The sequence below is a fragment of the Epinephelus fuscoguttatus genome, linkage group LG7 (genome assembly GCF_011397635.1).
Source record: "Epinephelus fuscoguttatus linkage group LG7, E.fuscoguttatus.final_Chr_v1".
Classification (NCBI taxonomy): Eukaryota; Metazoa; Chordata; class Actinopteri; order Perciformes; family Serranidae; genus Epinephelus; species Epinephelus fuscoguttatus.
In genome coordinates, this window is record NC_064758.1 from 25,599,452 (window position 1) to 25,624,714 (window position 25,263).

The 25,263-nt window shown below is 41.9% G+C and overlaps 1 protein-coding gene across 2 annotated transcripts; it reads right to left on the reverse strand.

Moving 5' to 3' along the window:
* Positions 1–1,223: 1,223 nt before the first annotated feature.
* On the reverse strand, positions 1,224–22,151 carry kcna10a (potassium voltage-gated channel, shaker-related subfamily, member 10a). Of its 2 annotated transcripts, XM_049582375.1 has the most exons (3): positions 21,914–21,933; positions 21,541–21,713; positions 1,224–3,411 (listed from the first exon to the last, which is right to left on the reverse strand). In XM_049582375.1, the coding sequence occupies exon 3, from the start codon at positions 3,213–3,215 to the stop codon at positions 1,482–1,484; it is 1,734 nt and encodes a 577-aa protein (XP_049438332.1). In that variant the 5' UTR covers positions 3,216–3,411; positions 21,541–21,713; positions 21,914–21,933; the 3' UTR covers positions 1,224–1,481. The 2 variants fall into 2 exon arrangements, with proteins under 2 accessions (XP_049438332.1, XP_049438330.1); XM_049582373.1 differs by having other exon boundaries at positions 21,541–22,151.
* Positions 22,152–25,263: the final 3,112 nt, after the last annotated feature.

Here is a 25,263-nt window from a genome sequence, read left to right on the forward strand (position 1 = left end):
ATCAGCTGTGTGTGCGCGGATGGATGTTGTTTGACTTCCGGAGATCCCTGCTTGTCTGGCGGTGGAGGTCCAGGTCCTGGCAACAGCATGGGTGTGAAGCCAAACACCGTTCTTCTGCACACACTGTGATGCTACACAGCTGGTTCAATATCAGCAGAGTTTCCCTTTACATTCATTGTCTTCTGTGGCGATCAGCAGTGATGTGGTGGTTCAGTTTTACACTGTGATCTGTAGCCTATAGTTCGGCTTTAGCTTCTAACTATCTTTGTCTTTTTAACCTGTTGTTGCTGCTGAGTCAGTTTGACATCCTGGATATATCCTTCAAACACAGACTGTAGACCCCTCTGTCTGCTTCTCTCTGGAATCACTGTTTCATTTTCCCAAAAATATGACAATATTTTGTCAGAGAGTGCAGTTAGTTACAGTGTGGGCTCCATGCTTACTGCGACAGCTTGTTGGACCATCACAAAGGAGCGGGGCTTAGCAAAGGGTCAATTAACAGTCCTTGTTATATGAACATTTGGATTTTGACATTTAACTTTTCTCTTTACCTTATTCATCAAATTGTACTGCTTTAAACCTGTCTAATGATGCGTTCACATGGAATCAGGCAGATGGCAGATAAACAGACAAATAAACAGTCTGACGAAATGGCAGGATGGTAAAACACATCATCCACAATGGTATGTTGCGTTGGTGATGCTGTGTTGTTTACAAGGAATAGAAAAAATTACACTGAATAAATGTATCTTGTGTTTATTTTATACTAGTAACTTGCAGATTTCCTGTGTTTTCACCTTCTGTGAAGAAGCTACCCAACTCTTGGTTGTAAATTCCATCGCAGAGGACAGCAGAATGTTAAAAATTCCTAACTTTGAACTGCAATGATGTCTACCATCACCACTGGTGATATTCTCTGGCAGCATCACCTAATTCTAATGTCCTGCTCTTGTTCACTAAAATAATACAGTTCGCTGTCTCCCTGATTTCATGTGAAAGCAGCATAAGATGTTTTTTGGCCCCAGAAGACACTGTTTTAAAGTTTTGTGGCCAATATCAACAGTGGAGCTGTTGTGCAAAATGTTATGAGCAATAGGATTAACAAGATAGAGAAAATAAGACTAAAATTATTAAAAAAATTCTTTAAACATACATATACTGCTGAATTATGACAATGAAGGATTTCTTTCTATGCAACTAAAAGTCCAAAACTTGAAATATGCTGACGTACAATCCTGAACATGAATCAATTCTTCAGCTTGTCGGTTATTTTCAAAGTGTCATTTTCATATTAGAGGTAAGTACAGTACATCCTGTGTAGCCTTATAAAATATTTATAACTAGGCGCAAACATTTTTATCTCATTGATCCCATTAGACCATCGTTTGAGGGAAATCAAGGCAGTTAATTTCCTCCATATTGTCTTATTTCTCTCCTGCTTTGTGGCAAAGTCTCTCCTCCTGAATTGTGTCCTTGTAGAGTTATTTCCCCTTGTCAGTCTGCCAGATTCCATTGGCTTTATTGAGCGAGGTGTTGCTGCCCTCTTTGCTGTCTGTTTCAGTCTTCATGGCTTGTTCAACAGCATCTGCCAAGGGCAACTTGTCCTCTGCCTCCGTCTCTCTGTGGTAGAAGTAATTGAAGTTTGATACAATGACGGGAACAGGCAAAGCAATGGTCAGCACACCTGCAATGGCACACAACGTGCCGACCATTTTACCCCCCATGGTGATAGGACACATGTCCCCATAGCCTACAGTGGTCATGGTAACCACAGCCCACCAGAAGCCATCAGGTATGCTGACAAACTGCGTGTTAGGCTCGTCTACCTCTGCAAAGTAGATAGCGCTGGAGAAGAGGATGACTCCGATGAAGAGGAAAAAGATGAGCAAGCCGAGCTCGCGCATGCTGGCCTTCAGAGTCTGTCCCAGGATCTGCAGCCCCTTGGAGTGACGAGAGAGTTTGAATATACGGAACACCCTGACCAGACGGATGATACGCAGAATGGCCAAAGACATGTTCTGTCCTGAGCTCTCTTGTGGCGTCGTGACCAGTTCTGTAACCACGGTAACAAAATAAGGGATGATGGATATAACGTCAATGATGTTCATTAGGTTGTGGAAAAACTCCTTTTTGCTAGGACAGACCAGAAACCTCACACACAGCTCAAAGAAGAACCAAGCAATGCAGGCAGTCTCGATGAAGAAGAAGGGATCAGAGAAAGTTGTGGGCTTTGCAGCAGATGGAGCCACAGAACTGTAAAATCTAGACTGGTTGAAAGGCTTTATCGCTGTGGGCACAATTGGGTCGGTGTCATCTCTGAATTCTGGCAGCGTTTCCATACAGAAAATAATGATGGATATGACAATGACAAAAACAGACACCAGTGCTACACCTCGGGCCGCATTTGAGCTCTCTGGGTACTCAAACAGCAGCCAGAATTGCCTGTACACATCATTATTAGGTAGAGGGATATCGACATCCTTTATGAATCCTTCGTCTTCTCTGAACTGCTCCATGGCCTCACTTCCAAGTTCATAGAACACAATTTCATCTGCAAACACATCCAGTGGAACGTTAGCTGGACGTCTGATCTTACCCCCTGACTGGTAGTAATACAAGATGCCGTCAAAGCTGGGCCGGTTCCGATCGAAGAAGTACTCGTTCCTCATCGGATCAAAGTAGTCCATCCTCTTCAAAGGGTCTCCTAGCAGTGTCTCAGGAAACTGGTCCAAAGTTTTGAGCTGCGTTTCAAAACGAAGGCCTGCGATGTTGATGATGACTTTCTGGTCTCCGTCATCCAGGCCTCGTTTATCTACAAACAGGTCCTCGCAGCACTCCTTAGCGAGCCGGCTGAAGATCGTCTCACTCTCCTTCGTGCCCTCACTGTTTAGCAGCAGTTTCCAGTTGGAGATCATACTGGTGCAGCTGCTGCGCCCCTGTCTGCTCGGAGTTGGCATGGTTGGGGACTGGGGTACTCCAAGTGTCTGTGTCTGCATGTGTGAAATGGGCGAAGATGAGGTGGATTCCCACATGCGGGAGGGCACGGGCGTAGAAGGGAGCTGAGAGCCTCGGATAAGGTAGTTGCTGCATGGGCTGCTGTGCTCTGGGGGCATGTCCACCGTGAGAGCTGTGGTCTCATCAGCGTAGGTGTCCACCTCATCAAGATCCCCGTCGAGCTCATCCAGGCTCTCAAAGTCTACCAGGGCCACCTCCATGGCTGCGGTTCAGCCAGTGCAAAGCCTTGCGACCCCAGGATAAGACAATCACACACACAGACGCAAGGGCACAGATGGGAGGCTCAGTCACCACAATCAGCAGCAAAGCACCAGAATATCCAGTCTTCAGCAGCAGCAGCGCTTAAAGTCACAGGACAAACTGAAATTGCCCTCTATTCTTTATTTCCTCCAAAACCTGTAGAGTGCGAAACAAAGAGAGAGAGAAAGAGGGTCAGTGTGTTTCTGTCAATGTTTAAGGGTTTGTTTTGTGTTAATTGCGATCATGTGACGGGAATATGACGTTGGAAAGCACATGTTCGATCATGACTCCTTGTTTCTTAGATACCCATCTCTCTGGAAACCAGCACAGAGAGAAAGACGAGTGAGAAAGGGAGAGGGGAGGAGGAGGAGGAAGAGGAGCAAGAGGGTAAGGCTGCTCAATGATGGAAGGAAAGAAAGACAGAAAGGGGGATTATAAATATTTGAATCTTTTTGAGAGAAAGACAAACTTCATGCTACTTCTTTCCACAGTTATGGAAAAACTACTGTTATTGTGGAGGCACTGTGATGAGTCATGTAACTGTGAAAAGGGAAAACAAACATAAAACAACACAGTAACTAATGGAAATTAAAATATCCCTTTGCCAAACTGCTGGCATAAACTTGTGATACTTCCTGTCCAAATGATGACACTAGCTCTTTTAATTCTTAATCTACTGCACATATCTCTAATTAATGAGCTCATACACTCCGGCATACATGCAGACTTGACATGAACAAAATCACAAACATAGCACCTGCTCAAGGGAAAGGGACTCTAGGCACGGCATCCTGTAATGACCCCGATGTAGGCTGTAGAAGGAGAGAGCAGTGCACGGTAACTGGGGCTGTGCATACATTAGTGCATAATTAACTGGCTGTACAGTGATAGCAGGGGCCGAGCTTCCTCCAGTCACCAGGATTCACATTTAAACTGCACTGTGCCACGTTATTTCTTCTAGAAATCAACTCTGCTCCCACTGTGCCACGTGCATCTGCATTCATATTCACCCGAGGTAGTGTGACTCTTCATCAGCATGAAGATTACATTTAATAGTAAGCTGCTCTTTGAGGTGTGCATCGATTTGTCTGAGTGCATTTGTGAGTGCAGTCTGTGTGCAGTGGGCTTGTGCTGAACATGTGTGTATGTGTGTGTGACCGAGCGCTGACGCCTGATGCAGATGTTTAATTAAAGACTCCAGAGATGAGTCACTATCTAAAACCAGTGCCAGTGATAGCAATCCTGCTGGGAGAGGGAGGGAGGGAGGGAGAGGCAGACAGAGAGAGGGGAGAGAGAGATGGGCCGGCTGAGTGAACAAGGAGGATGACATGAAAATTGTCGGGAAGACGGATGTGGGTGGTAGGACTGGGTGGGATGAGGACTGAACGCAAGAGAGGGAGAGGAAAGTGACAGTGAGAGAGAATGGGAGTTGATAGGTGGGTGGATGGATAGACAGGATGATGAGAGAGCAGCCCTGACAGGGAAAGAGGGGAGGTCTGTCAAGAGGAGCAGAGGAAACAGATGACGATGAGGGGTGAAAGACACAAAACTGTAATGGATTGTGCATATAGGATGACGGCTAATCCAGAACTGGTTAAGTTGTCCGATAAGAAAATGTTGGAAAAAGAATCAGTTGGAGGGTTGGACTGCAACATTTGCACCTATCATCCTGAGACCCGAACTTTTGTTTGGTATGCATTTTTAATTTCTCCTGGCTATTTGGGATCAGTAGGACCTGAGAAGTTTAAAAAACTAACATTGTTGATGATAAGTCCCAATGTCCTCAAACAAGACGATAATAAAGTCTCAATGTCTCAACGAGCTACTGAGAAATTTCCAATGTCTTTAAATGAGTACTTTCTAATTAACAGTGTCATAGCTTGTTGCTGTTGCTAAATTTGGTAAAGTTTGTACGGCATATCAAACTACATATGTTATAAGATAAGATACACCTTTATTGATCCCACAATTGACAAATTCCAGAAATTCCTTATTAATCATAAATAAACAAGTTTCAGCCATTAACTCTGATCAGGTTTTGGACCTTGTCCACTTTCGTGTCAGGGTTGGCTGCAGACTGATTTGGCAGAGATGGCTGCCATCTTGTTTTTACGTGGATTAGTGTATTGTGCCTTTACTACCACTAGATGGCACAAAAAAGTGTCCACAAATGAGGACAACAGGTCTACATGAAGCAGAATAAGTATAAGGTCCAGTAAATCCAAAATGTAATGTCATCATATGAGGTCACAGGGTCTCAGATATAATAAAATCCATATAAAAATGAAATCAATCAAATCCTCTTTTAAACAACACACTCAGAAAACTCTAATTTGACCCTTTGAGCAGCTCAAACTTTCACAGGATCCCAAATTAGAAGCTGCAGCTGCTTTTGGATCAATATCTGGAAATTAGCAATATTACTCTGCTTGAGCAATTCCTAACGATTTTCCAATAAATCAATACACCATCAATGTTTAATTTTGCTTAATGTAACAAAGAACTGCCAACCCTTAAATGTCTGAAAGTAATGGTAAGACTTATGACTGCTTTGACTCTCCAAAAAGACAAATGGCTTCCAGAACAGATCAATATGGTTGCACTGATTCAGCTATTTACCTCTGATTACAGCAGTGCCAAAGATCTGTTGAGAGTATAGGTTAAAATTCTCTTAAAAACAGAGTGAAATCTGACTCAAGACGTGTGAAATGTGATCTCTGGGATAGGAATTTAATATCAAAAGCTGCAAAGCAAAATCTGCTCTTTGCACTCTTTCTGTTAAAGCATGAAACAAAATAGAAACTTGAGCATAAACTGCCAAGATAAGCTAATAGAGTCACAAGCAAGCAACACACACCTTACCTTCCTGAGCATAAGGCCTACAGACCATGTGTGTACAATCTGCTGTAAAAAGCAAAAAACAAAAACAAAAGAGGGAGAAGAAGGTCCTCTACAAGTTCTGTCACTGCTGCAGCTTTGTGCTACCTCCTCAATTGATATCAGGATGACTAATCTATCACAGCCTACACTGGGTAACCTTATGCTGGAGTAGAAACTAGAGCTGTGGCGAAGGCCGCACTCTCTCACACACACACACACACACACACACACACACAGGCCACCGAAAAACAGAAAAGCAGCAGAAAAAAAAATTGTCAATACTGTGTAACTGATATCTTTTGAACACACACGTGCATCTGTGTTAGAGTGTGTATGTGTGTGTAGGCGGCCATGGCCATGTGTGCCATAAGCAACCCTGCCTCCTACAAATTACATTTGTATGTTACTAAATTGCATTCATGATGACGCAGTGGTGGCAATGTAACTGCGCCCTGGACTGTGTTCAGAGACGTTTCTTTGAGATGATGAAATGCTACATTTATGTGCTGCGCTGGATTCATACAAAGTGCAGGACTGTGACACCAGAGACTCGGGTTGTCGTCCAGGCTCCTGTCTTTGGTTGGGTTAAGGCAAGAAAAGCAGTTTGATTACAGGTTCAATGTGTAGGATTTAGGCGGATATGTTGGTAAAAATGGAATATAATGTAGTAAGTGTGTCTTCTTTAGTGTATAATCACCTGAAAAAATAAGAATTATGCGTTTTTGTTACCTTAGAATGAGCCTCTTATATCTACATGGGGAGCAGGTCCTCATCCATAGAGATTAACATGTCGCACCACCATGTTACATCGCCATGTTTCTATAGTAGCCCAGAACGGACAAACCAAACACTAGGTCTAGATAGGGCTATTTGCATTTTCACATCGACCAATGTAGTTAGCAGCCCTCCGCAACGAGCACTGTCTGAACTGCTTTTATTCAATGTTTTTACAGGTTTAAACTAACAGAACTATTTATTTTGGAGACGAAGAGACCATTACAGATAATTTGGCTCCCTGTAAAAACCTCCAGAACGTCTGGATCCTATGTTATCACGGAAAAGGTGCATGAGCATTAGCTGTTGCTAGGCTAGTCTTCGGTCTCTGATATGCCCAACAGCGTCACAGACACACTTATTTGTGTGAAGGAACTTTATTCAGTGTTTTTACCGGTTTAAATCACCGGGTCTGTTTGTTCTGGAGAAGAGGAGACCTGTATGGATAACTCAGCTCCAGCTTAAAACCTTCTGAGCATCCATCCATCCATTTTCATTCGCTTATCCAGGGCTGGGTCGCGGGGGCAGCAGGCCAAGCAAAGCACCTCAGACATCCCTCTCCCCAGCAAGGCTTTCCAGCTCCTTCTGGGGGACCCCAAGGTGTTCCCAGGCCAGATGAGATATGTAATCCCTCCATCGTATTCTGGGTCTGCCCAGGGGCCTCCTACCAGTGGGACGTCCCCTGAACACCTCTAATGGGAGGTGCCCAGTAGGCATCCTGATCAGATGCCCGAACCACCTCAACTGACCCCTTTCAACGCGAGGGAGCATCGGCTCTACTCCGAATGTCAGTAAACATTTCACTCATATGTCTAGCCAAAACATTTTTGCAACTTGCCAGGTATGTTAACTGTAAACATTGTATCATTATGTTAATAGAAATTGTATTTCTCCCTGCATTATGTTTTCCTCAAAAACATATTTGCTGTTTGAAATGAGTTGTATATCAGCCTAATGTCTAGGAGGCAGGTCTGGCAATAAGCCATCTCTCAGTGATCTGGGTGAGGTGCTCAAGACCTTCTGGACTGGAACGGAGCAGTTAGATCCTCAGATTTCTTTGTGCTTGACTTACTCACCCAACACACACACACACACACACACACACACACACACGGGCCGTATCCATATCTGACTTATTCGCACTTTCACAATAAATAATTGATGTTTAACAACTCCATTAACATGTTCAACACGACTGGGAAGGAAGAATGATGAGAGAGTGACATGGCCAGGAGGATTAAAGCTCCCTTCCTCACCTCATACAGCTTTCCACCTTTCACTTTCAACTCATCAGTCAGAGCTCCGATATTATCAGCGCCGTTAACTCTTCTTTACCTATAAGCTCCTTCTAAGCTGTACGCCTTGTGAACATGCATTTTTAATGAGGTTCAATCTAAAATTCTTCTATTCTTAGAGCAGGGAAAAAGGAGAAATTTAATCTCGTATGACCCCCCCACCCCCTCCAAGCATTTTGTGGCAGCCGCAGAGGACATAAATGATCTTATGTCAAATTCCTTGGAGCGACACTTAGACGCACTCCACCATTCCTCCCTGTCCTCACGCTGTAAAACCTATTTGTACACACAGGCACGTAAGGAAGCTGCCACTCCACTCTCATAATTCTGGAGCATGTGTGAACAACTACTGTGGAGAGTCTTGTCAACGCTGTTTAATCAACATGTCTTCTTCTGTTCCGTTAGCGTCTGTGTAACTGTGAGAGTAATTAAATGCTATTTATGCACTTCAGTTTGACTTGTGACTTGTGAATTAAAGGTACTCCTGCACGGATATGAATTAAGGCTTTTTATGCCTCTCAGCCTCTGTAGTGTCGTTATGAGAACCTGTCACGAACACCCACTCCACTAAATGAATCACAGTCAAACTTGTCAGTTTTATCTTGGACTTTCTTGGCGTTCCTTCTGTTATACCAGAGGTGTCATACATATGGCCTGGAGGCCAGAGCCGGGTGGCCAAAGGGTCCAATCCGGCCCAGTGGATGACTTTCACAAGGGACGCGGAGGTTGCCTGCTTTGTGCTAGACAGGTAATTCAATCTGATATTTTAAAATCATTTTGGCTTCATGTTTGCAACTACTTTTCGCTCTCATCTAAGTTCGAGTGACGGCTACGTTTACATGCTAATGTTATCCTAGCCTTGGCTAATGTTATCCCAGAGCTACAGCTAAACGGTTAGCCTAGCCTACAGCCTAATCTGTTGATTCCTCTCGCACTGCTGCGAAGGCTGCTGCCCTCTCCTCCTCCTCTTCCCTTTGGGTAGCTGAAACACACCTCTTCACCTGGCCGTTCCTGCACCGCCTCTGCACCCTTCCTCTCCCTGGTCTTTCTCCTCTCCCTCTCCCTCTTCCTCTTCCTCATCTCCCTGTGTCCTGTGGAAGAACACTCTGGAAACGCATATATTATAAACGTACCAACCTTTATTTGCCGCACTGTGCCGTGACTATCACATAAAATGTGTTATTTTAGCATTACTGTGCTAATGTTTGCATGTGTTACCAAAACAATTAGAAATAAAACATTTCTAACATATATCTCACAGATAACCTATATCTCACTGGTAACATGGCTTAGATTCCTAAATAAATATTCACCTCGTCGCTAGATACTCCTGAAAAACTCGAAAAACTCCTACGAGGCCACTGTCACTTACCCGACGGGAGGGGTGAGCGAGTGCGTGCTGCAATCTAGAATGTGACCGCTGATGTCACTGTTACTCACCATTTTTATACACTGAGGCTTCAAACAAAAAAACGGAAACATTTGAAAGTGTTGTTACTTTTAGGATATTATGCAATAGTTTTACTGGTCCGGCCCAGCTGCCATCAAATCGGACTGTATGTGGCTTGTGAACTAAGATGAGTTTGACACCCCTGTGTTATACTGTCTTTAAAATCACAGTATTAATTGAGTATCAATTGTTGTTGAGTGTAGACCTTTGACTATGTATTTGTATGTTTACGGCTGACAGCATGTCAAAAAAACTACACAAAAACAATGTAATCGATGTGGACTTCATATCAAATTAATCCAGATAGTTTTGCATTAATAGAAAAAAACCATTATGAACTTGCATATGTACACATTCAAAGTGGATGCATAAAAACAATCAAACAAGGTGTACTTTTGTTAAAGGAATACTTTCCCCAAAAATGATCATTTGTATACAAATTATCTGCCATGTTACGTCAATTTTGTGAAAAAAAAAAAAAAAAAGTTTTTCTAGCATGCCTCTATAATGAACGGAGATTACAAAAACTTAATCTGATTAAATTAATGTTAAACTTTGATTAAATATTCAACTTTATACTTTAATTAAAGTCACTGGGGTCCACATTTAACAACAGTGAAACTATATCAAAACAGCTGTTTACAGACACTGCATGTGTGTATGAGCTCTGCTTGAGCACAGTTCACATGCACACACGCACACTCTGGCATGCTGCTTGATCATACATACGACTGTTTGTACGGATGTGTTATAAATCATAGTGTTTTAGCAAAAATGCACGTGTTTGGAGAGTACAAAACAAACAACTGGTTCAAATGACACTTAAAAGTGATGCTGCAGGAGTTGTGTGAGAGTTTGTAACCAGATATTGTTATATAGTTATGCTGTTGTTAAACATGTTCCCCCATGTACTTGAATTCATGAAGAATGTTTGCTTCTTTTGGATTCTCCACTCATGGTGGAGACGTGAGAAAAACAATTCACAAATTCAAGGTAACACGTGGTAAGTAATTGTTATACAAATACTCATTTTTGGGGGAAACTATTCCTTTAAGATCATGAAATTTAGGATGACTCTCGGAATATATTATTATTATTTAGTTAATGAATAAAGTCTTGGATTGCAGTAATTTAAATGTGGGAAAAGAATTGATTCAGCGGTTAACAGGGCTTACATCTCAAAAGAATGAAAATCAAAAACTTGGGGAATCAAACATTAATAAATAATGAACAGATATTTAAGATGTATGTTATATCATATACTGTAATACATTCACAGATGCATGGAAAAAGACACTAGCAGCTGTGCTCAGTAGCAGTGAGGACAAAATGCTTCTAAGGAGACAGTGCGACCTTGACTTGTGTTAGGACAGCGGAAAACAGAGGTGTCATATGGGGCCCACGCCAACCCATGGTGCTCTGACTATTCTCGCCCTGCTATTAATACACAGGGAGTCATAGTGGGATCAGTCCATGAGATAACAACTCATGCTACATGTGAAAACTAATACAGGCATGCACTGCATATGGTTGGCAGAAAAAAATCCCTACATGTGAGACAATATGGGAATCTGCATCAGAAATATGGTGCTGCATGTTGTGCTGAGCTGAGCTACTGTACATTTTAGTAAGCTGACCGCTGTGACTTTACCACATGTGTGTAAACATGAACAGATGTTCAGGCAGATCTAGCTTAACTACAATCCTTTGGTATAGCTGGTCGGCAAGTGATGCATGTATATCTTCAATATTAACCTTACGAATGAAAACCTTTTATACAATTTACTAACAAAAATGTAACAGAGGATTTCCTATATAAACCCATGTAACACACGCAGCGTTTCCACATAACAATATAAATGAATTTAGACAAAGGGCAGCAAATTCAAAGCATCCCTTTATAACTGGTCAGGTTAGTAGTGTGAAGATAAACACACAATCATGCAAATAAAACACAGCCACACACACTGTGTCTCCTCAGCTGAGCTCATTTACATTCATGCCTCCTTCCCATTAAGAGACATTAAGTCCATTTCGTTGTTTGACTTTAAAGCTCTTTTGTTGACTGAGGAGGACCCAGACTGCTGACTTCAGACCTTTTAAGCATTAAAGGTTTAATAACCACAGAGATCAAGCCTGATACACATTATGGCTCCCTAACCTTCAGCCCTGACATTAGCTGGCAGGGTTTTTGTGGGTTTTTATGTGTGTGTTTGTCTTTGTGTATATGTGTAAGTGTGTCCAAAGTAATTTCAGTCAGGTTTGAGGCTTCGTTAAAGGGGACCTATTATACATTTCCCTATTTTCTGTTTTATATATATATATATATATATATATATATATATGTTTAGTGTTACAATGTCAGATGTTTGTATGAAACCGGAGCCTTTGTGCTTCACTGTCTCGCAGGTTCCCTTGATCGTGGCTCGTGGTTACACTGCTGCTGTGATCCTGCCTGATGCCTCCTACTACTGCTGTTATTATTAGTCATACTTCTGCTATTATTACACACATTTGATTATTATTGTCACATACATATACTATCATATATTAATTTAGACTTGTAACATATATGCTACCAAAATACTATTGTTATTATAATATTGTTACTGAAATTAATGTTATTGTAGCTATTGTCATTACTGTTTGCCATCTATCTCTCTGTCTGTCTTTATGTCTCATTTTGTCATATGGATTACTGTAAATGTATCATGTTGATCTGTTCTGTACGACATCTATTGCACGTCTGTCCATCCTAGAGGAGGGATCCCTCCTAACTTGCTCTTCCTGAGGTTTCATTTCTTTTTCCTGTTAAAGGTTTTTTTTGGGAAGTTTTTCCTTATTCACTGTGAGGTTCCAAAGGACAGAGGGATGTTGTATGCTGTAAAGCCCCCTGAGGCAAATTGTGATTTGTGATATTGGGCTTTATAAATAAAATTGAATTTAAAATTGAATTAAATCAGCCAGAGTTTCAAAAAACAAACAAACAAACAAACAAAAAAATCTCAGACAGTTCTAAGCGTTTGAGCGTAATTTTCTACTTTAGCAACAAGCTGACATCCCATCATGGCGGATTTCTTCACATGGTCATGTGCTCCAGGCATCGCTACTGCAAGTGTTTACATTATGTAGCCTACACTGCTTCACATAGCTACGACAATTTTAATTTTCTCCCTTATTTCAGATCATATTCCTGCTCGAACATGCCTGCTTGTGTTAAGAAGATTTTATTTGGGATTTTTCACAGCATTCCCAGTCATTCCCCAGCTGCACAGAAGGTGCAGCAATGCCAAGATATGGAAGATTTTGGGTGGGGGGCTTAAAGAGACAGGCACTAAATCTGAGCGTTTCAGACAGAAGGAGAATATGGGTATACAAGCACAGACAGTATAGGAAAATTAAGTGTTTTCTGACCATTAAACCATGCACACATGTTCTAGTAGACCTAAAATACAAGTATAAACTGAAAAAAAACCCAACACAATAGGTCCCCTTTAAGTTTAAAGTGATCTTTTGCTTGCTGCTTATCCCGGCTGATATCCCACATTTTAATCTAAATGGATCTCAGGTGTGCTTTTGTTATCAGCCACCAGTCACCAGGTTTAGTTTTCTACTGTCACTGTTATGACTTCAGTCCCTGTTATTTATCCTTTCTGATCTCTGATATACGTTATTATATACTGATGTATGACACTACACTGTACTACACTAACACTATGCTGAATTATACACTGTGTAAACTAGGCCCGTATACGATGCTGTTAAACTGGGATGCAAATGTGCTCAAAGCTTTCACTGATGGATCTGTTTAAATTGTTGATGCCTCCTGCTTGACACATAAACCTTTAAATGAACGTTCATTTACCTCATCACAAACTGAGGTCCATATTCCAACACACTTTACTGACTTATATTTATTATCACAAGAATAAATCTGCAGTGTGCCAGATGTTTGCGGCTGAGCGCAGTCGGTGATTCTGTTAAGTGCGCTTGCACAAGTGTTAACTTTTCATTCAGTGTAAAGACATACCGTGGGAGGCATTCTCACTTCAAGGTACAGTAAATACAGTGTGTTTGACCTTGTGTGTCGGACCTTTTGTTATGTCCCTGTGATGTGGTGAGGGGTCTGTGGCGGTGTGAAGGCATTGGTTGGTAGAGCTGGTATTTTTGGACCAGAATTTTGACCCTATTAAGCAGATTAATGCAGGCTGGGCAGCTCAGTGCTATAAGCCGAGGGATCTCTTCTGTCAGATCAACACAGATACTAGCGAGCCATCACAGATAGGCACACACACACAAAAAGTAACACACAGGCGCACACATACACACAGATACACACATTGGGAAACAGGCTGCCTGGGTCGCATATTTCTCTGTATCTCTGTGTTTCTATATCAGAATGGGCAAAACAGTTACCTTTAACGTCTTACTACTGATGTGGCTTCAGAATCAATTTGTAGAAACTAAAATGTATTTAAAGTATAGTTGAAAGCGTACTCCATCAATTTAGGATTGCACTTGGAAAACACTGTTAGACTCATGATGGACAGTTTAAAGACAAAAGATCAAACTTGAAGCAGCAGAACCAGAGATATCGTCTCTTTTATTTCATGCATTCTTTTTCTTTGCCAAAACCTGGCACTTATTACCCACAATGGTAAGACAAACCTTTATTGATCCACAGAGGGAAAATTTAGCTCAGGTGTGTTAGTAACAGCGAACAAGTTCTGAAGAATATGATGATATGATGATTGCTGTTAGTTGTTAACGTGACAACACACGTCAGTAGGACCGTAAAGTGTCACACTCACTAATTTGACAACCCTGTTTGACCTATGGCACATGCTTAAGACAGTGTTTTCCTTTTGTCTGTCTCTTATTGATGCCAAGTCTCAACCATCGGGGCTGAAAAGTGAAGCGCTAAAGTGCCAAAAAACTGAGCATAGTGCTAGTTCAGGCAGGACACAATGTCAAGCTCAGCTCCATCAGCTAATCTCAAACAGCCTATTCAACTGATGGAGCAGCGGATTGATCACATGATTTCTTTCTATGCAACCGATTGGCCGGTCTCATTCAGGACGCCCTATTTAAACTGCTCTGACCTGCCTACTGTTGCTGCTTCCTTTGCAAGCCGCCTCCACCCCAGCTTCTCCTTTTCATGCTGTGTGTGACTTATCAGTGTCATTTCTGTTTGTCATTGATGCTCTGTTCTGTTCCTGGGGGTCTTTGCTGCTGCACTCCCTGCCTTAGGCTTTCCATGGAGGCACATGGAAGGGCAGAGAGGTGTGCTCTCTCCGCCATAGGCTTTCCACGTAGGCCCATGGAAGAGGCTTTCTGCATAGGCCTAGGAAGAGTAGAGAGGCCCCAGAACAGAGCCATACTGCTAAATATAATACTGCAAATGGAAACAAAGTTTTCTTTGACAAAAGTGGTCCTGACTGAAATGCAGTTCTTTAGCAAAAATAAACACATTTACAGCCTGGTACAAAAAAAGGTTTTGGTCTCTATAGTTAATTTCTCCTTTCATGACAACTGTATGGCAGGTGAATTTCTATATAACTCACATGTTTTAATGTTATTAAAGGGATAGTGCACCCAAAAATGAAAATTCACCCATTCTCTACTCACCCATATGCCAGTGAAGGCTCAGGTGAAGTTTCTTGCGTGCGAGACCAACGAAAGCACGTGAACACATGAACGTGGTGCCCATGTCTCACAGTCTCACGCAAGTGCTCACACGTGAGCGCAGTGCACAGAGAGGCAGTTAGAGCTACAGGCTACAATGAGGCTAAAAATAGAGTTCAAATAACGTTTTTCCAAACAACTTTTTATGTCGGGGCTTCAGGACACTTGGATCACTACGGACGAGCAGTGTGGAGATATTCTGTTGTTTCAATTATGTGTTTTTGGACGTTTGAATGTGGGGCGCCGTAAGCCTCCATTAGGTGGAGTTGTGTTGCTACCCCCTCTCCTCTTGGATCTCCGCAAGTGTTGTGAGGACTCTAAAACTTCACCCGAGCCTCCATCGGCATATGGGTGAGTAAATAATGGCTGAATTTTCATTTATGGATGCACTATCCCTTTAAGGCTTAAAGTCAGGCATAATTAGGGGCGAGTCACTTTGAGTGGCAAGCTGTCCCTTGATAGTGTCCTCATCTTCTAAATCAGATCCACCCCTCACTCCTCCACAGCGCCACCCTCTTGCCCAAACATGGTCACCGCTGGCTCTAAAAAAACAAGATGGCGACAGCTCTATGCTGAACTCAAGTCACAGTTCTTTGCAATGGCAACCGTACACATGAAAATGGCCACTGCTCTGACCATGTTATGTTGATTTGAAAGGGAATGTCCAGTCTACTCTTATTCTGTGGTGCAAACTGAGGTCCTGTCTTTGATTAAGTTGGATAGCCAATCATAGCATAACTGGGTCCCACCTAGGGTGGCCAATCAGATTTCAGGGGCCAGGCCCAGCCACTCCTTGGAAACGCCCCTGGAACAGACTACAGAAATGTTGTAAAATCACTTCTTTGTAACTCCACACCCCCAGATTTTTTTTTCTCTTTTAAACTTGCAGTCTTCAGCTCCAACTGACACCCCGATTTAAATTTATCAGATTTCACTCAACTCCCTCTCAACTCCCACTCAAGACCTCTAAAACAAACTTATGTGTAAAATCTGTGGAATTCCTCTGTAATGTTAAGCAACTAAGCCACTTGGTTAAAATTACACGAAAATTGTGGTCATGATTCAACAATGGAAATTAGAAATGCAATAATTAGTTGATGAATAGATCTTCTTGTCAATTTTAAAATTATATTCTTAAGTGCTTTATTGTAGGCAACTGGACTTGCTTGAGAATCTGCTAGGATATAGCTCTTAAGATTACCATGACCTGGATGACTGAGAATCTTCACCAACATGGGAAATTATAAGGTTTTTTTTTTTTTTTTTACTATTTTTTGGCATTCTACAGAAAAAACAGTTTATCTATTAATAATGCAGTTGTGTACAAATAAAATACACAGCAGACAACGGTCTTGTTCTCCTTTACCATCATGAATCTTCCCTGTTTATGGGTAAAAACAAGCCTGTTAACATTTCCAGACAGTAATACAGATGGTAGTTGAGAATATATTTTAATTATCAAAACATCTATTATCTGAATAACAGATTTATAGACTATCGTAGCCTTATCCACCTCTCTCCCCCTCTCTCTAGCTTTTAAGTCACTTACTGAAATATGAATTACAAATGCCCATTTGGTAATGCAGTTTACACAACCAGAGCCAAACGCTTATTAATGAAGCTCAAAATAGGCCAAAAAATGGACTCTCGATGATCTTCAGTCAGTGTGTGGCGGTTATATGAGGGGACGCTATACTGTATGCTGTACGAGTGCACACTCAGCCTTTTGTTTTGAATTTGTGATGACCAAGCTGCAATGACACTTTCTGACTGGCAGGGCATCCTTAGAGAAAAGTGAACAAAGATAACATATTCAAACAAACACAGATACAGTCACGCACTCAGACATCAAAAGTTCTACAGCAAAGACTGCACTGCATATGAAAAACATGTCCTGCAGTGCTAAATATGGTTTACACCATTAAAATGTGAATGTGTGAATATGTTCCCATTAAAGGAGACTATTATAGTAGACTGTATCAGTTTCCCTCCAGTAGTTATTTCATCATATCTTATAATTCTATTGACATTTTTGTAAATGCGTAACATTTGATTTGCCCATTCATAGTCCCCTTGCCTCGGGGTTATTTTATTTTCTAATGCTATTTCTAGGGGACAGTTGTGAGTATAAACATGACTGTGATGTTAACATAAAAAGATTTATGTTGTTATTGATTACAGAAAATTATCCCTACAGTAACTGTAGCTTGAATAAAATCCACAGCCTTGTCCAGCCCAGAGTGAAGGGGGAGACTGTTCTCTAGTGCATCGTTTTGGATGACACATGCAAATCATGCTGAATTAAAGAGAGCTGAAATAAAAAAAATCTTGACAAACTGTGAGATACTACCCATCCATCCCTACTCCATATGTCTGTCTGGAGCAGATTTGTGGTCTACGTGCAGTCTCTCCGCGAGGCATTCATAAGAGGTAAGCTGCTGATGCTGACATGGGTGTGTCTGCAGGCTCCAGGCCAAGTCCCAGTGCACAGCAGCTGGGACCAAAATCCTCCCTTGGCCTTTTGACAAGACACACACACACACACACACACACACACGCACACACACACACACACACACACACACACACACACACACACACACACACACACACACACACAAACATCCACCACATCATGAGCAAAGTACAGTCCAAATCACTTCCTGATAAATTAACAACTTCCGGTAGAGCATCTAAAAACAGAACGTAGTACGCCAGCTTTTGACACGGACAGTACTGGAGGCAATTAAAGGCCTACATCCTTCCCAACAGGTAAAGTCATTCATTCAGTCAGAGGAATAAATCAATAGATTAAGTACAGCATTCACTCACACTGCAAAAAAGGAAAAGAAAAAGAAATTAGACCTATAGATGTACAGTATGGTATACCTTTAACACAAACATCTCAAAGTGCCATTCGATGGGACCTGACAGCTCACTGCCTCATGCTCTGAGTTCAGAAAAATATATATCATCTCTGAGGTACAAAGCCATATACTGTATATGAGTCATAGTAACACATTACTTCAAGATATGGACAAGCTATGACTGCTGCTGGTGGATGTGTGTGGGGAAGAAAAATAGACATGTCAGCCAAGTCAGCTCTTGTTGCTTTGACAGGGCATCCTCAATTACTGGCACAGAGACTGAGGCACCAGCATGGGTCTGTCTGTACTTATGATGCAACTGTGAAACACATCCACCAAATGTGCAGAAACCTGGCCAGAAGACAAAGCATAGCTGTATATAACAGCAAACACTTCAACTCTGTCTTCATGATGAAGAAAGGATCGAATCAATAGCACATCAGTTAGCACGCTGAAAAAAGTAAGATCCCATTACTCAAAATATTTTAGAGCCCTCAAAGTTTGGATTTTTTTTAAGTGGGGTTGTATGAGGAACTTATCAATAGTCAGTGTTGGGCCCATCCATGACCCCTCCTGCCCGCCCCAGATGGACTTTCGCTGCCTTTACTTTCGTCCTTGTCCCACAGCGTTTCCCCCTGACACCGCCAGGCACCATTAAACTATAACGACAACCAGCTGCATATCATGGCGATTTAAAGTATGCCTTTTTTCGTTGGTTTCTGGTGCCGCAAGTCTTGGAGTAAGACTGAGTTTGAAGAGACCACAGTGGCTCCAGTTTTGATAGGGCTATATGACAGCAAGGTTAAGTGGTTAAAGTATTCTAAATATAGCGCACACTTTTCAGTTTTTCAGGTGTGACTTTCTTTAGGTGGTTAAAATGCATTCGCTCTTGTTCTCAATCCACAGCAGCACATTGTTTACCTTCTGTGGCAGTACTCCAGTCTGCTTCTCCAAACTGGGGAAGTGACGACCATCATCTACTGTAGGTAATACACTGACTGTGGATAAGTACCGGATACAAGCCCACTCAAGAAAATGCTGATCTATCCCTTTAAGAAGCCGTTTTGTCGCTGAGAGTGCCTCTCAAGATACCAATTCTCATAATACTTAAAACAAGGGAGACTGAACAGGAAAAAAGTGTTATTGCTCTCCACTGCAAAAATTTGTCTTTGATACATATTGTGTCTGTAGCCTGAAGAGTGAAATACAATTGATACAATTCCTTTCTAGTCACTTCTATTTAATCAGCAATGCTGCAGTGTGTCTTCACTTACATACCTCACCAATTTCAGCATTCATACAAATGTCTCTTCATGTTTCTTAACATCTTCATTGAACTCTTCATGACTTTTTCCCATCATTGTGCAACAACAGGTCATTTGCTCACAGGGCCATAAAGTTAAATGTCATAATTTCATTTTACCTCAAAAGCAATAAAACCCACATGCTCTCATCCCTCCCACCATCTACCCATCCCATCCTGACGTTCCTCCTCCACAGTGGGGATTAAGCCTGTCTCATTCACAGGAATATTGTTATTTTTTTTAGAAGCCTTTTTTTGTGCCAGATCCAGACGAGGAAAATATGGCCATCTGGTCCGACTCTATTACATATCACTAATCTCAGGTGGCGTACGAACAAGTGACACACGTGCACGACATCCAGACACACACACACACACACACACACACACAGATGCCAAAGTGCACCATGCATATTTAGTGAATCTCCTCATCTGCTTATAAAATAGCCACCATTTTTGATCCCTGTTTTCTCTCTCAGTAACAGTTAACCAACTTGGACATGAGTCTACTGAATTAAACCACCTCATGAGAATGTTACCGATGGTGCTGAATAAGACATTGTGGTACATTATGGCTTTCAGCTGGTGATCACCACAAAAAGAAACTACCAGCATCAACACAACAGACCGTATTTTAAGAAAAACATTATTTCCATGCACACTTACTGTATTTAAAGACACTTTCCACAACTCCTCAGCTGAATTATTCCACAGTGGGGGATCTATATTTCAATGTTTTGTCATGCAAAGGAGCAAAAGGACATTGACCAAAGAGCAGTGCTACCCTCTGCAGAGGCACATCGTCTCCTTTGGCCAGAGACAGGAAGTAATAAATGAAGCTCTTCACCTGAGGGTCTCTATTTCATGTATTTCAAAGTCCTTCTTTTTACTGTATTTCATATTTGTGGCAGTTGTATTAAATACTTTGTAGATCAAGATTTTTCAGGAAACACATATGACGCACTCATTAAACACCACGACTGCTTGAAAGTCACGATGCAAGTTTCCAGTCTAAGAAAAATCAAAACAGAAGGCTGACTTGCCTCAATCCTGAACATAATTGAAAACAACTGAGATGGAAAAGGAGAAAACCATAGTTTCCCCCTATAGAGATAGAAACAAACTTCAGTGCTATTTGGCCCTAAACAGACAGTACACGATGGCAAACTGTCTGACCGCTGTGACAGATCAGAGACTGAGAAAGATACTGACAGTGCCAGTGATCACAGCTTGGACATATAGAGACTGGCAGACACAGGCAGACCTGGCTGCCTAGAGAAGACAGGCTGTGTCAGCTCTGTCTGCAGAGACAGGTGGAGACAGAGCAACATTTCCTGCCACAGTGTAGCACATATGAGGACATCAGAGCGAAGTTCTTTACAAAAATTAAGATTTTGATTCACTCTATGACCAGACTAAAATGCTACATCTACTTGGAGGAAATAGTGTCAGCACCATAGATGCAGCAAGATATGTCAAAGCCTTAGAGACAACTAACACAACATGTAGTTCATCTAATCACAGATCACACTCTGCCTTTTTATTTACTCCTTCACTTCACGAGTTTTTTCTCCTTTAAAATGTATGTCTGTGCATTTGTAATTGCAATTGTGCTTTGGCAGCACATAAGACATGTCATGCCAATAAAGCTTACTGAATTGAAAGCGATTTAAACTGATAAAGTCCTTGAGTAATATGAGCGTAAAGCTGTGATTTCAGCATGGACATATAACACTATTGAAAATAAGAGATTTGTGCAGATATATGGAAAAAAATAGCCTTAATTTCCCTTTATTCCATTTACATATATATTTTTCTCAACTTTCCTAAATGTATGTATGAACGAAGGCAACTAAAAGAGGTCAGTAAAAGAAATAAGCTGTGATTTCTCTGTTATTCCCGCGGCACACAGACGCACCGCTCATGCGACCGTGCAACAGCTGGTTGAATTTAAAATACATAAAAAAAAATCACACAGGAACCTGTAGCACTTGTTGAAAGCGACTGTTCGAGGAGAGAAAAATGTCCTACCTTCAGTGCGATCCGACAAACTTCCGGGCGTTGTTGGTGAAAGTTTGGCGCTCCGGGCCGTGCCGGACTCATGGTTAGTGCGCACTGGATCGACTGACCACACTGCGCGTCCTCTCACCCCCGGGCTGACCGCGCCGACAGCAGGCGCGGCGGAGGTGCCCCGGCCAATCACCCTGGGGCCAGATGTGAGAGTGATATAACAACAACATGATTACGTTTAATTTGGCCAATTCCCCGCTTGCAAAATCCCTGTTTTTCTTCTTCGCCCTCCAACCAAAGCGATGTCGCTTTATGGAGAGAGAGGGAGAGGGAGAGAGGGAGGGAGGGAGAGAGAAAGGAGACTAAGGAGATTAAAAAAGGGTTGTTTCCTAACCTCTGCCAGGCTGCCCCTTATGCTCTCTTTACCACCGACAGTCATAATAACTCTCTCTTCTCATTTTCAATCACAATTCTGACGTCATTCTAATTTTGTATGACCACAAAACTGTCTTGGAAATACAGGTCTGCAAGTTTTGTACTCCACAAGACCTGCACACAGACTGTGATGAGTAAAATTGTAGACATCCACTGGATCTGACTGCTGAACAGATGGTTGTAGGTTTTGTTCCCCATCAGTTACACTGAAATCACTGAAACTGCTTCAAGGGTGTTTTCACACTTGGTCCTTTTCAGCCCTCTAAATGGACTCAGAGCAATGACTTAGCATTTTTTGCACTTATGTAAACACTCAGAACTCAGACTCCTCTGAGGTTCACCTCAAGTCCACGTTTAGTTCACTTAAGGTGTTTGCACAATGAACTGAACTCAGTCCTGTTAGAGTGTTTTCACACTTGTCCTGTTTGGTTCAGTTCAGTCGAACTCAAAACAACCGGGCTAAGACCTTCTTGAAGAGGTGGTCTCGGTCCGGTTACAAACTAACTCTGGTGCGGTTTGTTTGTGCTGAGAACGTGTTCGGACCTCGATCTGAGCCAACTGCAGTCACATTACAAATTGTTTGGGTTAAACATGAGCATGTTCCAGTCCTGGAGGATTATTAATGTGCGCCTCCTCCTGTACTGCCTTAATATGCACATTCAGCACATCCAATGCATCAAAACGTAGTTTTCTAGTTGGAGCCGCGCCTCGTTTTCTATGGTTTGACTAAAATGAACAATGACAGCAATATAGTCCATGATGAGCAGCGCTAAAATCAACCTGCATAGTTGTCCCTCCATTGTGACATTAGAAAGTGTTGCATTTATCTTGCAAGTGTACTCTTCTTCAATGTTTTGTTTACTTCCTGGATTTTTCCCACATGGAAATTCTGACCAATCAAGAGCAGCTTTCTTGCACATGGCATTTGATTTGGTCCGCTTGTAAATGCTGCAGTGAGAACACGAACCAACTCTAGGCAATTATGCAACTTTGGAACAAAATTACTCCCTGATTCAGACCAAAGCAAGACAACTCTAGGTCTGAACGCACCCTAAGTGGACTCAGAGTGGTGACTCAGCATTTTTGTGCATTTTGTGTGAACACTCAAAGAGAACTCAGACCCCTCTGAAGTGAACCGAATTCAAACTACCTCAGGGGTGGCCTGAGTTCAGTTTGCTTTAAGTCCATAGTGTGATTCGCTTAACCTGTGCCTTGTGAACACAAAGCGCTCCAGGTTTGCTTTGCTCTTTGCCATTGTATTTAGCCCTCTAGATCACATGCTATTGCACTGGGACGCTTGAAAAAACAGATCAAACCACGTCGGCCTGTAATGCTAGCAAGGATGCAGAACGAGGAGTAGTTTGTTCCACGGAAGATACTACTGCACGTCTCCAGATGTGAAATGTAGAATACATCAAAAGCCAACAGTCTACAGCACAGAAACGCTAAGGTTTTCCTCCAATTTTAAGTTCATCTGAAAGCGAGGGGCTTCATGACTGCACTGCAGTGCCACCTCAAAGTAGAAAAAATAAACTACATCAATATATATTATATATAAACTATTGTGTGCACAGAAAGAGGACTAAGGCCCCATCAGAGCTGAAGTTGACCAGAAAGAGAACTGAGTCTCTTTCCTGTTGGTCCACTTTTTGGTGCACTTTAAGAGGACTGAGTTCGGTTTGTGAAAACACCCTAAGAAGAGATCTTTTCATAGCCAGTATGGACGAGAGGAACAACTAACAAATAACTCCTTCAGAGAGCATATATTGATTGCTTGTTGTTTTAAGATGGACTTGAAATAATTTAATAATTTAATACTCTCTAATCCTGCAGCCCATAAATGCATTTTGCTTTTTTCAATTCCACCTGCACCACTTTATTATGTCATATCTCCATAACTAAGAACCTATATTGCATATCATGCAGGTCAAAGGGGTAAACTCAGCATAGTTAATTAAGAGTGATTCACTTCACTGCTTCGTATTGATCTCCCATCATCACTGTTTAAATAGATGTGTCTGGAACAGATGGTTCCACTGCCTGACCCCTGGACCTGCACACAGCCTCAGGCTGGGGAGGAGATGCCACTGTCTGGCTCCTGTCTGACTGTGCATGGGTTGGTACAGAGTCACATGAGGAGTAGCGCACAGTATGGATAGGCTTCCCTCTGCAGGCTTCTTGTGGCTCTGCACGTTGTTCACTCTGTAGGCCTTCATTCCTACTTCTGAGTTTCTGGTTTGACTTTTTATGTCAGACTGTTTGCAATTTTTTTGTACACGTGACCTGTCTAAAGTCAGTTTTAAGGGTGCAATATAATATTCATGAGAAGCACTGTCTTCTTCTCTGCCCCCTATACCGTGTGTCTCAACAGACTTGATCTCTAGCTCTTCTCTAAATCACAATTCTCTGTTTTTTTCTACTCCTCCCAAAGCTGTTACAGCCAACTCCCTGTTTCTGTTCTGTTTTGCAATTATTTAAATAGGGCAGAGAGAGAGTCGGGACAGGCAGCTACAAAATTTTGGAGAAGATTTTGTTCAAATCAGGGTTTGTTTTTTTCCTTGTGGTGCTTTGTGTCAACTGGGTTTACCTTTTTATCTGTTGTCAGGAGAATAAAAAGCCTACTTATTCATCTTGTATGCCTTAATACAGTACCTAGTGATATCTCTACTGACATGGATGGATTACTGAGTGGGCTGGACACAGGCCCAGGGGTCCTAAGTGTCAGGGCCACCCCCTTGGACTCTAGCTGCAAAATGTCACTCAAATTAACACCTACCGACCAGGAAGTGAGTCAAAAAGACCACAGAGAGACAAAAAATGATCAAAAAAATACACAAAAAGACTACTAAAGAGACACAAAATGACCTGAAAGACAAAAAACCCCCAACAAAAACATACACAGAATTATGTCAGACACACAGAAAGACTACAAAAGGACAAAAAACCCCACAAAAAACACATACCAACTGCAGAAAAGCCCAAAACAACAACAACAAAATAGGCAAAACCATGACAAAGTCTGTGTGTCTTGCTCCTGTGTAGGAGAGGCGGTGGGGCTTTTGCATATTTGTGCTTAGGGTTCAATTGTCTAATAATCCGCTCATGTCTACTGAGCTTCACCACTGATTTGTGGCTTTGTAAGCCTCCTCTTCCCTGTGTGGTGCTGATAAGTGAGGAGTGATGGAGCAGATGGAAGGTGAAAAGTCTGAGTTACCCTCCTGCCATGTCACAGATTTTCTTACTGGCATGGCAAGATGCTATAATGCTAAATATAAAATGGAAAAAAATAGAGCTATGTTCTTGTTGGGT

Excerpts from the sequence above, each read along its gene's own strand:
- kcna10a (XM_049582373.1), bottom strand. The coding sequence starts at position 3,215 with ATGGAGGTGGCCCTGGTAGACTTTGAGAGCCTGGATGAGCTCGACGGG.